The following is a 14,776-nucleotide window of genomic DNA, read 5'->3' as shown; positions in this document are numbered from 1 at the left end:
GGGACCCCAGGCACTGGATTTAGGGCCCACCCTAACCCTGTATGACCTAATCTTAACTAATTCCATCTGCAAAGACCCCACTTCCAAATAAGGTCACATCCTGAGGTCCCAGTGGGCACGAATTTTGGTGGGGTGACACTGTTCAAACCACAGTGAGCCAAGCCCTGCTCTAGGTTTTGGGGTTCCAGCCCTCGGGGAGGTGCTGACATCCTAGTAAGTGAGGGCACCCAGACAGTGAATCAGTCAACGGTGAAGTGAAACTTCCCGATTGTGATCGGTGTCATGAAGCAAATCGGCAAGGCAGGGAGAGAGAAGGCGACAGAGGGGCAGCCTCCTTAGAGGGTGGCTCTGGCTGGGCCAGAGTGAGAGTAGGAAGAGGCGATGAGAGGAGATCTCAGGGAGCCAGTAAGTGGAAGGGGGACCCTGGCATCCTCAGTGAACACTGGCGAGGCAGGACTGGGGGCTGTCAGGAGCCACGGGATTTGTCCTGGATGAAGTGGGTGGGACACAGGTGGGCCAGTTGAGGAAGGTCGGAGTCAGGCTGGCTGTCTGGTGCTGGAGGGCCCATGCATGGTGGAGTTTTCTGTCCCACCAGGATCACTAAGGCTGCCACATTGGCCAAAGCTCCTTAGATCCCCACTGGGGCTCAAGCCTACCTTTAAGGACTGCACTCTGCTCAGAGCCGGTGGCCGCGAGTGCATCTCCTCTGAGCCCAAGTTTACTCACCCCCTGCTCCACCCTGCAGCTGAGGAGAAGAAGAAACTGGCGGAGGAAAAGGCCATAGAGATAGAGGAGCAGAACAAGGTCATTGCCATGGAGAAGGCTGAGGCCGAGACGACCCTGGAGGAGGTCATGCCCATCCTGGAGGCCGCCAAGCTGGAGCTGCAGAAGCTGGACAAGTCGGACGTGACTGAGATTAGGTAACGCACCCGGGCCGCCATTCTGGGCTTCCGTTCCACCTCTGCAGGCCAGTAGTCCCCATGATCGTGGCGACCAGGTGCTTACAAAGGAGCTGACACCACGTGCTGCCACCGCGCCTGGCTGTCTCCGCGGTGGGAACTGTTGTTGCCCTCATTTTCGGATGAGGAAAGCGAGGCCCAGGGAGATAAGGTGGGCACCCCAGGCATCCAGCTCCCCCGGCTAGTAGGAAGCAGGGCCTGCTGACCTTGAACCCAGGCCAAGGGAAGGACGGAGTGGGGTAAAACAGTGCTCTTCATGGAACACATGGGGGCAAGTGTCCGCCCTCGCAGGGGCAGAGTGCTCAACACAGGGCGAGCCCTGCTGAAAACAGCTCAGCAGAGATGTGTGCACACCACGGCCAGACTGGCGATGCCTGAATCCTTTTCTGGCCAAGGAGGCTTTCAAGGAGGGTGAGAGTAGGTCACTATTGAGGCCTCCATACATCTTGCAAATCATTCTGTAAGATGACCCTGTCCCCCAGAGGGCTCATCTGCTGTCAGCGAGGGTGACCTGGTGTGGCATGGGCCAGCAAACTTTCTCCCCGCATGGCTTGGTCTCCCCAGGGCACTGTTCCTGGACTCTGATGGTCAGTTGAGTCTTGTGAGTAAAGCCCAAGGAGGGAACACTGTTCTGGTGCCAGCCTCCGCCCACTGCCTCTGCCTCTGTGCTGCCTGGCCCCGCACAGACCCCCCGGCGTGGGAGCCTCAGTTCTCTCCTTCCTCACTCTTCATCCGGAAGGAGATCAGTCTTCCTGGCCCCACACACAGGTCTCGCAGCCAGGAGGCTCCATTCCTGGGTCAGCAGTGGGCTTCCATTCTGGACTCCCGGTGGAGTAGTTCGTGTTCCCTGCACTTCCTGTTTCTCTGCCTCTGTGCTGCCTGTGAAGGCTGAGCAGCACTCCTTATCCAAGGCCATGCCCTTGTTTTCTTGTTCATGAAACATTTGTGAATTTGAACACAGAATTCAGCTCATTCCAGGACAGGGGACCTGGTTCATTCTTGGGAGGTCACTTGGAGGTGCCACTGTTATCAGCAAGAAGTCATTATTTCAATGTTGAGAATGGTGTCAAGGAAGGTATAAGGATGGATGTATTAAAACTTCAGCACTAAGCATTGGAAGTTGAGGCTGAGGTGCCAGGACACAGTGGAAGTGCACACCCAGCGGAGGGTAGTAGACACGGTCCCACACACATTCTCTCAGAGGAATATCTAGCTACCGGTAATAGGATTTGGGGCACTGCTCCCAGGTCAGCAGCATAAAAACATCGTGAGAGCAGAGACTAGGAAGGATTTTTGAAGGGGATTTATTTGAAGAGAAGGAACGGTGAGTCCCTTCCATCAACCCAAGGTGGAGGGGTGGGAAGGGGCTTCCATGGAGCCAGATAGAGAGCTTGACATGTGTCTCCTGCAGTGAGACAGGCGTTGCAGACAGGTGCCCAGCTCACCCCGAGAAAGCCAAAGTACAAAAGGAATAATTTTTACACATTCATACATGGCTCTGCCTCTTTGCTGTGCGACGTTTAGCAAGTCATCTAACTTCTCTGTGCTCCAGTTTCTTTTTTTTTTTTTTTTTTTTTTTTTGAGACGGAGTCTTGCTCTGTCACCCAGGCTGGAGTGCAGTGGCCAGATCTCAGCTCACTGCAAGCTCCGCCTCCCGGGTTTATGCCATTCTCCTGCCTCAGCCTCCCGAGTAGCTGGGACTACGGGCGCCCGCCACCTCGCCCGGCTAGTTTTTTGTATTTTTTAGTAGAGACGGGGTTTCACGGTGTTAGCCAGGATGGTCTCGATCTCCTGACCTCGTGATCCGCCCGTCTTGGCCTCCCAAAGTGCTGGGATTACAGACTTGAGCCACTGCGCCTGGCCCGCTCCAGTTTCTTCATTTGTAAAATGTGAATAAGAATTGTCTCGGCTGCATCAGTACCTTCATGAGGATCATATAAGCCTATATGTGAAGAACTGGGCTGGGCACATGGTCAGAGCCATGTAAGCATTAGCCGTGATTATGGCTCCAACATCCAAAAGGTATGCTGGGAAAAGCCCACAGCCACTGTGTCCTCTATCAGCTCTGGTCACCTTCCCACGCTTCAACAGGTAGTGTGGGTGTATCATTTCTCGTATACACATCCCGAGGATTTTCATGCATGACCAAGGCAACCAGGTACACAAGGGTCTCTTCTGTTCCTGACTTCAGGTTCTGAGTGTTTGGAGAGCAAGGGATACCTGCAAATCCTTTTATCCTTCTTTTATATACAAACTGTAACACCCTATGCATATCTTTCTGCATCTTTTCTGCTTAGCAATATATTTTGGAGATCTTTTGCATGTTGATATGTGATGAACTTCCCTGATATTTTAGGACATTCCTCCACATTCCATTGTGTGGCTGTGCCATAATTTATTTAACAAGCCCTTACTGATGAGTTTGTTGAATAAGTTGATTGTGTCTCCAGTCTTTTGCGTTTACAAATAGCGTGGCAAAGAATAAACCTGAGCATAGTTAATTGTGCACCTGGGAGAGTCCATCTGCAGGATACATTTCTGGAAGTGGAATTGCTGGGTCCCAGGGTGTAGGCATTTATAAGGTTCATAGCTGTTGCCCAGTCCCAGCCGTGGGGATGGAACCTATTTATCCTCAAACGACAATCCAAGTGAGCAGTACCTGCTTTTTCCTAGACTCACCAACAGGGGGAGCGATCACGTTTGGATTTTTCACATGTTGTAGATGAAGAGTGTTATTTGTGTAGTTTCAATTTGCATTTCTCTTAGTGAGTGAGGCTGGCCTTTTTTTTCCCTATGTGAAAAATGTGCCTGAGAGTTATGTGTATTTCCTTTTCTGTGAACTTGGTTTGCTTATCTGTTGGGCCGTGGTATTGTTGCTTTTTTTTCAAAACCATTTCCAGGGGCTTTTTTATGCAGTGGGGAGATCAGCTTTTTATCCATAAGGTGAGTTGCAAATCTTTTCCTGGTTTGCCATGGGCCATTTGACTTTGTTTAGGAGGTTTGTGTGTGTGTTTGTTTTTGCCATGTATGTTTATTTTTATGTGGCAGATTTTAGCAATATTTTATTTTGTGACTTTTTTAAAATTAATTTTTTGGGACAGAGTCTCATTCTGTCACCCAGGCTGGAGTACAGTGGTGCAATCTCGGCTCACTGCAACCTCCGCCTTCCAGGTTCAAACGATTTTCCTGCCTCAGCCTCACAAATAGCTGGAATTACAGACACCCACCACCATGCCTGGCTAATTTTTGTATTTTTAGTAGAGATGGGCTTTCACCATGTTGGCCAGGCTGGTCTCGAACTCCTGACCTCAGGTGATCCACCCACCTCAGCCTCCCAAACTGTTGGGATTACAGGCATGAGCCACTGCACCCAACCTATTTGGTGACTTTTGGATATTGTGTCCTAGTTAAAAGACCTGATTGCACTGCAAGATGGTAAAATAATTTCCCCATGATTTCTTTTTGTACTCTGATGGTTTAATTTTTTATATTTAAATCTTTTATCTATTGAGGATTTTTTTCCTGGGGTTTTGTGTGAGTTTGGATCCAATTTGAGTTTTTCCAGATGACTAAAATCTGGCTTTTCTCAGGTCATTTGGATGTTAAGCACAATGAGCCAGCACTTACATCTTGACAATTTTATAATCTTTTAAGTCCTTAAAAAGCGTTTCCTTCTTATCATACTCAATCCTCTTTGTGGGAATCATTAAATGTTAAGGCAGGAAGATGAAGAGTCATGAAGATTAGAAGTAGATGTTTCTCTAACTATAAAAGTATAAAAGGCTCCCTTTGTTGCTGGCTTTTGATTTTTACTTTTCTTCCTTTCATTCATTCAATAGTCATTGGGTGTCTGTCCCCCACCCCACCCCTGCCCTGAGCAGGCACTGGGGCCGATCAGCAGTGAGACAGGGAGGCAGGGCCTTCACTGCATGGAGCTGGCACTCTGTTTTCCTATAGGAATCCCATGTGCATGGGGAAATGATGTAGGATTAGGTTAGGAAGGAAAGGTCCTTGCTGCTCTGACAGTGGATGTTGGGACCTGACCTAGTCATGGTCATGGTGGGTGGAGGGGGCACCTTCTCTGAGGCTGCAAGGAGCTCGGCTGGAGAAAAAGCAGAGACAGCTGCTGTGTCAGGGGTAGAGCGCTGGGAGGCGGGGAGTAGGGTTTAAAATGATTATTTTCTTCTAGGAAGGGTAGCATATCATTCTCCCTTTCTCATTCCCAAGTTTGTTTAGTGATAGAAGAAAGGAATCAAATTAAACAGACATCTCCATTTCTCTTGTCTTGCACCCTCAATATTTCACACGCCTCGGTCATCCGGCATTGTGGAAAGTGGTGTGTTCTCAATAAGTGAGATCCCAGAGCGTGGCCTATAACACGACAGCAGAAAACTTCACTTTCATAGACTCAGAGGATTTGGGAACTGGAAGGGTCTGGTTCTGTGTCTCACTTTACAGATGGGAAAACTGACACCCCTGGCTGGTTCCTAACTTGCCTAAGGGCTCAGGACCCTGCCTCAGGCCTGGGCTCTTTCTGTCTTGAATCTGAAAACATCTCCCCCGTTCTTTCCCTACCTGCTTGTTCACAGAGCAGTGGCTGGGGCCTGGTTTCCATCCACCCTGAAGGAACCTTTTAAAGACACTCGGACAGGCTGCTGCTGCTTTCCTAAGCAGCCAACACCAGCATAACTGAGACTTTCCCTGGTGACTCAGGGCCATTTCTTTCATCACTGGGCTTTGTACTGAAGTGTGGGCGCCCTCCCTCCTGGCCGTTGCCCTGGCTTGTCCGTACACTATGGGGCCCTCTCTCCTCTACTGTCTGCGTGGGAGTGTGTGAGGGTGCCGGGGGCAGAAGGGGTGGGGGATTTGCTCATTGCAGAAAGCCTCTAGCTTGCTCAGTCTGCTCACACTGTCTCCTCCCTGTCTCTCTGTCTCCTCCCTGTCTCCCTGTCTCCTCCCTGTCTCTCTGTCTCCTCCCTGTCTCCCTGTCTCCTCCCTGTCTCCCTGTCTCCTCCCTGTCTCTCTGTCTCCTCCCTGTCTCTCTGTCTCCTCCCTGTCTCCCTATCTCTGTCTCTATCCTTGTGCATGTGTCTCCCTCTCTGTCTCCTCCCTGTCTCTCTGTCTCCTCCCTGTCTCCCTATCTCTGTCTCTATCCTTGTGCATGTGTCTCCCTCTCTGTCCCTCCATCCCCCTCGTTCTTCTCTGGCTCACCCCAGCCTCCTACCAGAGCCCAAATGCCTGGGCCCCTGCCTGGCTGCCCCCATACTGCTTCCATGTCCTCTGGGGCCTCTGTCTCCTGCTCTTCTCTCCTTTTCCTTCCTTTCCTGCTTTGCCTTCTCTGTGCTATTCTCCTTCCACTTCTGTCTTTCCATAGCCTGGTCTGGGAGACTTCTGTGGCTTTCATTGACCTTGCCTGGCAGCAGGATGCCCCAGTGAGATGGGTTTGGTTCCTTCTCCGGCCTTTGCACCAGCGCTGCTGTTCTGTCTCCTGCTCCGTTGGCAGTTCTGGTTCTCCAGAGGACCAAGGGCAGTGGACATCTGAGTTCTGGAGGAGCAGAGTGATGATCTAGTCTTATCAAAGCCACAGAAAACAGTTATGGGGCAGCATAGGCTGGAAAGAGCCCAGGATACAGGGACCTCAGGTCTCGAAGGTGGTGTCAGCACAGCCAGTCATGCAAGCTCCTGGGACCCTGTTTCTCCATCTAGTAAATGGGGAAAGATGATGGTGGTAGTGATAGTGGTGATGATGATGATAATGACAATAATGACAGCAACCACCATTTAGAGTCTGAGGAATCAGCCGAGGGTGTAATTAAAACATAGGTGCTCAGGCTTCACCCTAACCACTGATCCAGATGCTCTGGGGATGGCCTGGGTTTGTATTTTAATGCTGTCCCTGCACCATGATTCAGCTGTGTTCCAGGCGCCTGGTCTGGAACCTGAGGGGGTACCCGGCCCCGCCCTTAGCGACGCTCCCACCCAGGAGTGCGGTTGGTGTTGGGACCTGGCTTCTTTCATTTCCATGCAGCATCAGCTCCAGGGACTGCCTTTTAGTTGAGCTCCTTTTTCTGGAGCTCTCTTTCAGGCCAGATCCTGGCCACATCCCTGGACGGACCCACGTGTGCCTTGGTTTCTTGCCAGGTCGTTTGCTAAGCCCCCGAAGCAGGTGCAGACGGTCTGTGAATGCATCCTCATCATGAAGGGGTACAAAGAGCTCAACTGGAAAACCGCCAAGGGCATGATGTCCGACTCGAATTTCCTGAGGTCTCTGATGGAGATCGATTTTGATTCGATTACCCAGAGCCAAGTGAAAAACATCAAAGGTGAGTGTCGCCACGTGTGGGAATCGCCAAGGTGGATCTCGGTCTGGCATCTCAGGCTCTGGACAGGGATGGAGGGCAAGGAGGCTTGTTGTGGGCAGACCCTCCCCTTCTGGTCGGATGGTGTCAGATGGAACAGGCAACTGATGGTCACCAGAGGAAAGCAGCAGCCCCGTGACGTGACCCTGGGAGAGTGGCTGGGGATGGGTGGTGGCAGCCGCGCCCACTGAGGCTTCCATTCAGCACTAGTCCTAGCTCTCCCTGTCAAGAAACAAGATCTTCTCATTGGAACCTAGCTCAGCCTTGTCTTCTGTGCGTCTCACCCAGTGCTGTTCTGTCTGTGCTGTTCAGTGCACATGCAGAAGCCCAGAGCTGGTCCGACCTTGACTTCCTGCCTTTCTCTTCTTGTCAGTATCAAGTCTTCTGGAGGTCCCTGGGGAGTGGGCACGGGGGTGGCCAGCATCACTGATGGCCAGCCTCTCCTCCATCTTTGGTTACAGGACTGAGTTCCCTTTGAGCTCAGTTCTTGACCCTGCCCAATGCTCAACCAGGCGGTGATCGTGGAATGGTGTTAGCCTTTGCGAAAAGCAATACAAGTTCACACTGTGTTTGATGGTTTATTTAGACTCTTATCAAATGCTTTTTCTTAGCCCCTTTAAAAACAAAAGCAAACTCAACACAAATGACCCCAATCACTACAAAAACCCAACGCACTCCCTCTGTCTGAATCTTCATTGGATGGACTTCCGTTTATGTGAAATTCCTCCTGGGGTGAGGGTGCGGGTGAAGGTAACAGGTGGCCTGTAATGGCCTGTGAATTCCAGTTAGCCACGTGAGTGCCCAGTTGGAAATCTCCGTTATGCCCTGGGTCTCCTGCATGACACCTGCGTCCTGGGTGGCAGTAAACCATGCCCCTCGCCCACATTGGAAACATCGGTTTATGCAGAACCCCTTCTGGTGTGACACCATGCTGTTGGCCGTAGGAGAGCATCCTGCTCACGGGGCCGCTGAAGAATAAGAAACTAGTTACGCTTATTTTGTCTGTTTTATGTTCCCAAGATGAAGCTTGCCACTCATAAAAATTATTGCATGTTTCACGTTAGGCCTCTTGAAGACTCTTAATACCACGACTGAAGAAATGGAAGCTGTCAGCAAAGCCGGGCTGGGGATGCTGAAATTTGTCGAAGCTGTAATGGGCTACTGTGATGTTTTCAGAGAAATCAAGCCCAAAAGAGAGAAGGTATTGCCCGAATGTAAGACTGCCACACCACTGCCAAGAGACCCCTTTGGAGTCAGAATTCACATGTACACACCTTTGCTGAAAAAATTCTCCCAAGGTTCTGACTTTAAACTGCATAAACTTTCCCCCCACCCCCCAATAAATGGTAATCCTGAAACACCACTATCACTTAGGCATAGTGTGAGTGGTGTACAAGACCGAGGTCTGAAAGAGTTTCAAACTTTCTGTGAAAGTGTGGTATAAAGATGTTCAGTGGTGGCTCACGCCTGTAATCCAGCACTTTGGAAGGCCCAGACGGGAGGATCACTCTAGCCCAGGAGTTTGAGATCAGCTTGGGCAACATAGTGAGACCCTGTCTCTGCAAAAAAAAATTTTTTTTAATTAGCTGAGCATGGTGGCACACACCTGTACTGCCAGCTACTTGGGAGGCTGCAGTAAGCCATGATTGTACCACTGCACTCCAGCCTGGGTGACAGAGTGAGACCGTGTCTCAAAAAAGAAAAAAAAAAAAAAAAGACATAAAGATGTTTAAAGTTGTTTCTCTAGGGTCAAAGCAGAGTATCTCAGCTGCAGCACCACTGAAGTGCTGCCTGGCAGTAGTGGGGGGGTCTGTCCTGGGGGGGTCTGTCCTGGGGGGTCTGTCCTGGGCACTATAGGATGTTTAGCAGCATCTTTGGCCTCACCCCACTGGATGGCAGTAGCACCCTCCCTCCAAGCTGTGACATCCAGAAATGTCTCCAGACATTACCAAACATCCCCTGGGGGACAAACCTACCCCAGTGGAGAGCAGCGGGGCCAAAGTCACAGGTAGATCACAAAATACAAAGAGAATAAGGTTGATTTGATCATTTTGAGTCATATTGTGACCTTGCTCTATAGCTCGGAATTGTATTATTCAGAAAACTTAGAACCAATAGAAATACTGTGATTGTCTATGATATATTCTTCTGAGTTTTTGACTTACAACCACAATGTCATCTTACTGTGATCTCAGTACATGAAAGTAAAACCATCTGATAACTTAGGTGCTGTGTCTTCTAATGGGACATAGAGTTTTTGCAGCAAACAGTTGAAGAAGAAACTAAGAAGCCACGTGTCTCAATATAGCATATAGTGCCTCCGAAAAGCACAGACACCATTAGAGCAGCTTGGACATGTGGCCTGGTTTGAGGCCATTGTATCACGGCCCCACCATAGTCCTTTTCCCCACCTTTCTGCAAATTGTCTTTACTTAGGTGGCCAGGTTGGAGCGGAATTTTTACCTCACTAAACGGGAACTAGAAAGGATCCAGAATGAGTTGGCAGCAATTCAGAAAGAGCTGGAAACATTGGGTGCCAAATACGAGGCTGCCATACTGGAAAAGCAGAAGCTGCAGGAAGAAGCCGAGATCATGGAGAGGCGGCTGATTGCTGCAGACAAACTCATCTCGGGTCTGGGGTCGGAAAACATCAGGTCAGCGAGGCTCACGAGCCCACCTGTTGTCGTTTGTAAATGGACGTCACCCACAGAGTTTCTCACCATGTTGATTCTTTATCTCACTTTGTGTTTTTAATGTGAAAACCACGTGACCAGGTCTTATTTTTCCTATTATCATGTTTATGGCAGCTAATGGCTATTTTATAGACTATTGTTTTTATTAGGCACTGTTATTTATTAATTACTAAGGGTCAAGGAGGCAGTGCAGCTGTGGAGACGGAGAAATCCATAGCATTTAGCAAAGTTTAGGGAGTGTTCACTTCTTGGTGACCTCTAACCCCTGGGTCCTTTCTAGAAGAGTCTGTGGGAAAAGCCCATTGCTGTCACTGCACAGATGCCTTCTAAGCGTCCCAGTGGCTTGTTCAATCCTGGACTTCAGTCTTAAGTGATGGGGCTGTTTGATCTTTATGGGCAAGACCACTTGGCCACAGCTTATTCACCGAATAGGGCAACAATTTTGAATCTGGCATCTGTAAATGTGGTGTAGAAAACACTGAAAAATGCTGTTTGCATGTGGTAAACAATTTTCAGTATTTCTAAAACCTAAGTCTTGGGGCATTTACTGGAAGAGGCCAAATGAAATGGATGCTTTCTTTTATCTTGGGTGGAATTCTGTCATTGAGTAAGGCCAGAACTTGTTAGCTCTGCTGGGCTGATTTATATGTCTTTGATTAAGGCTTCGGAAACAACGTGATTACTACTTAATGTGATCCACGCAATGTGATTACTACTTAATAAAGACCACAGGCCTTTACTGAGCCCCCTGCTTGATGCTGGCTGCAAACACCAGGTTCACTAGGGTGGGAAGTTGCAAGATAAGCTGTTGGTCTCTGTTCCCCGCGAGGAAAGAATATCTCAAAACATGTTTCCGTCTGGCTAGCCCTGTTAGCAAGGTATCAAGCTGGTTCTTCTGGAATGTTCCTTTTGGTTGTGGCCAGAAGGTAAACTGCTCACGGCAGCCTCCCTCTCCTCCCGTGCCAGGTGGCTGAATGACCTGGATGAGCTGATGCACCGGCGTGTGAAGTTGCTGGGGGACTGCCTGCTTTGCGCGGCCTTCCTGAGCTACGAGGGAGCCTTCACCTGGGAGTTCCGTGATGAGATGGTCAATCGGATTTGGCAAAACGACATCCTGGAGCGGGAGATTCCTCTGAGCCAGCCTTTCCGGTTGGAAAGCCTGCTCACGGATGATGTTGAGATCAGCAGGTGTGTCGCACCCTGAGCCAGCAGGAGGAAGGGGACATCTTAGCACAGGGAGTCTACATGAGTGTCACCCCACGGGGAGGCAATGGCCTGGGGGCATTGCCAGGACCACAGTTGGCTTGACTGCATGGAAGTGGCTGGGCGAGCTGCAAAGCCAGCATGGAGCCCTTCTCCCTAGAGCCTGAGGAGGCTTGTGCAGCCTGGGGATGGGTAGATTGTTCTGGAAGGCCAGTCCTACCACCCTTAGCCCTTGGCTCACAAATTGGTGAGAAAAGTTCATTTCCTGATGGCTATTTCTTCCAGATGGGGGTCCCAGGGCCTTCCCCCTGATGAGCTGTCTGTTCAGAATGGCATCCTCACCACCCGGGCCAGCCGCTTCCCTCTCTGCATCGACCCCCAGCAGCAGGCCCTCAACTGGATCAAGAGAAAAGAGGAGAAGAACAATCTGCGGGTACGGCGGCTCCTCCCGGGGCGTCTTCTGTCCCTGGTGCCTGTTCTCTGTAGAGTGCCCCTCCCGCCTCCTGTACCTGGCAGTCCCTAGCCTCAACGAGTCTGGGCAGAAATGCTTCCACCCTGACCCCCACGCGGAGCCCTCCCCCACCTCCACCTCCACCCTGTGGGTCTGCCAGGGCAGCACAAACTACCATGAACTCTGCCTCTCCCCTCGCAGGCTGCGAACAACCTCAGCTTCGTCTTCTTCTGCCCAGTACGGGGTTCGTGGTCTGGGTGCTCAGTCACTGTTTTTTGGAGCTGAGGTGGGGGATGGGGATGCAGGAGAGGAGAGAGTAATGGCTTGATTGAGATGTAATTCACATACCACACCATTCCCTCACTGAACACATACAATTCAGTTTGAGTTTTAGTATATTTACAGAGTTGTATACCAATTACCAGAGTCAGTTTTAGAACATTTTTATTATCCCTGGAAGAAATGCTTCATCCTTTAGCCATCACCCCTCCTGTCCTCCCATTTCTCCCTCCCTGAGCCCCTGACAGCCACTCACCTGCTTTCCGTCTGAATGTGCCTCCTCTGGATGTTTCTTGGGAATGGCATCAGATGCTGTGTGGCCTTTTGTGTCTGGCGCCTTTCACTCAGCCTGACGTTTTCAAGGTCCGTCCTTGCTGTAGTGTGTCAGGGCGTCATTCCTGCCTTGGGTGAATGGTATTCTGGTGTGTGAACAGACACATTGTGTTCATCCATCCATTCACCGAGGGACAGTCGGGTTGTCCCTCTTTTTGGCCATTTGCAGAATGCCGCTGTGAACGTTGGTGCACACGTTTCTATGTGGCCATGTGTTTTCAGTTCTCTTGGGGTGATACCTAGGAGTGGAATTACGGGGCGGCCCAATCACTTTTTGCTGAACTAATGAACAAATTAACGATTTTCAATTTTAGCTTTTCCTTATTTTTTTTCTGGTCCTTGATCCCAGGTATTTGCATGCTGTTTGGGGAAGCCCATTTGTACTCCAGGGTCAGGGGAACGGTCTGCCTCCAAAATGCACATGGAGCTATCATGGAGCAAATACTATGAGGGCAGGAATCTTCCCTAGACTCCCTCTTCCCTCAGCCTGCCAGGGAGCACTGAAATGGTCAGCCTACCCCTAGTCTACTTCCAACACCTACCCTGTCTCTTAAAGAGAAGGGGTTCTAGCTTACAGGGAGAGGGGCTGAGGACTCCCCTTCCTTTCCTCTCCACCCTGTTTGAGCAAGATCCTGCCCTGAGTCTGGACCTCATGGTGTATGGTCGTTATACCCCTTGTTTCTCTCTTCTTTTCACCTCTGGCCCCCTCGAAATTCCTGGCTCATCCACTTCCCACTTCCAAGCCATTCTCCCTTTATATTTGGCAGGGCCACAGTTAAACATGCGGGCTTTCAGCATCTGCCTCCACTCTCTTCCAGGTCGCTTCCTTTAACGACCCTGACTTCCTCAAGCAGCTAGAGATGTCCATAAAGTATGGGACCCCTTTCCTGTTCCGCGATGTTGATGAATACATCGATCCTGTGATTGATAACGTCTTAGAAAAAAATATAAAAGTCTCCCAAGGACGGCAGTTTATTATCCTGGGAGACAAGGAAGTTGACTATGATTCAAATTTCAGACTTTACCTAAACACCAAGCTGGCCAATCCCAGATACTCCCCATCTGTGTTTGGGAAAGCTATGGTCATCAATTACACCGGTAAGAATGTGTAGAACCTCCACTACTAATTAAGATGGTCATGATGGAGACTGCAACCTGAGATCAAGGCTTTCCTGGGACGTCACTTCACTCACAGTGACCCCAGATCATTGTCTCATAGGCACATCCGGGCTTGTCAGCTCTTACTGATTAGGTACCACTTAGAGGGTGTGAAGCTATGAGTTACCTGTCGTGAGTCACCCTGAGATGGGGCTGTGGGCTCACGTGTTCACACACGGGTGGGATGGGACGTCTGTCTCTGGGGGCAGGAAGTTACTCTGTATTCATGTATTTAAAATACATGTTGTGATGTTGAATTTTTTTTCTTCCTCTCAGTTGAATTCTGATAGAAACTGGATGTTATCTCTCATATTCTCTAGAGTTGTCATGCACCTGCTTAAGCAGGTTAATTCGATTTGGATGTACTTTCTTTTCTTTTTTCTTTTTCTTTTTTTGCACAGATGGGGTTTCTCTGCGTTGCCCAGTCTGGTCTCAAATTTCTGGGCTCGAGGGATCCTCCCGCCTCTGCCTCCCAAAGTGCTGGGATTACAGGCATGAGCCACTGTGCCCAGTCTGGGTATACTGTAAACTATGGTACCACAGTCCGTGGAAGCCTGGGTTTTATTTCAGCGCATTTTTTCCTTTTTGTCCACCACTCTGCACCACAGCATCGCTCTTTTGCTCATGTCTGCCACCTTGCTGCTGTAGAGTGACTTTGGTGGGCAGTGAATCCTTGTGCCTCTGACGTGCTGGCTGAGACCCACACTAAGCTTGTCCCATCACAGCAGGGCAGCGAGAGAGACCGTTGTCGGGGTCCACAGGTGGTGAGGGCCTCTCACTGTCCTCCACAGTCACACTGAAGGGCCTGGAGGACCAGCTGCTGAGCGTGCTGGTGGCTTATGAGAGGCGGGAGCTGGAGGAGCAGCGGGAGCACCTCATCCAGGAGACCAGCGAGAACAAGAACCTGCTCAAGGACCTGGAAGATTCCCTCCTTCGGGAGCTGGCCACGTCCACCGGGAACATGCTGGACAATGTGGACCTGGTGCACACCCTGGAGGAGACCAAATCCAAGGCAACAGAGGTAACAGCCATAGCGGAAAAGGCCCTGAGCCAGGCGGGACCTGCATGCACCTTTGGAGCGTCCAGTTCTCTGTCTGCTCAATGAGAAAACTGGGCTCTGTGGTCTCAGGGATAAAAAGCCACCTCTATTGGGATGTGCTGTGGGGAGGGGAGCCCCAAAGGTGTTCCCAGGGACCCTTGGGCATCAGGTCAGTCTCTTTAAATTGAGAGCGATGGAAAACCCAGCCCTGCCTGGCTTAAGTCAAAAGGGAAGTTATCAGCTGAGAAAGCAGAAAAGTCCAGAGATGGCCTCCGGTGGGGCTGGATCCAGGACTTCAAAAA

The 14,776-nt window shown here is 50.3% G+C and overlaps 1 protein-coding gene across 1 annotated transcript in view; it reads left to right on the top strand.

Moving 5' to 3' along the window:
- Positions 1-14,776, top strand: part of DNAH10 (dynein axonemal heavy chain 10) — a 184,638-nt gene that overhangs the window by 152,201 nt on the left and 17,661 nt on the right. Inside the window, 8 exon segments of the mRNA XM_030938911.1 lie at positions 746-920; positions 7,101-7,282; positions 8,383-8,519; positions 9,755-9,972; positions 10,978-11,199; positions 11,500-11,647; positions 13,096-13,375; positions 14,227-14,456. Of these exon segments, the coding sequence (XP_030794771.1) occupies positions 746-920; positions 7,101-7,282; positions 8,383-8,519; positions 9,755-9,972; positions 10,978-11,199; positions 11,500-11,647; positions 13,096-13,375; positions 14,227-14,456 (1,592 nt within the window).

The sequence above is a fragment of the Rhinopithecus roxellana genome, chromosome 10, assembly GCF_007565055.1.
Source record: "Rhinopithecus roxellana isolate Shanxi Qingling chromosome 10, ASM756505v1, whole genome shotgun sequence".
In the NCBI taxonomy this organism is placed as follows: domain Eukaryota; kingdom Metazoa; phylum Chordata; class Mammalia; order Primates; family Cercopithecidae; genus Rhinopithecus; species Rhinopithecus roxellana.
The sequence above is the reverse complement of the archived record's forward strand: the minus strand, read 5'-3'. Positions and strand labels throughout refer to the sequence as shown.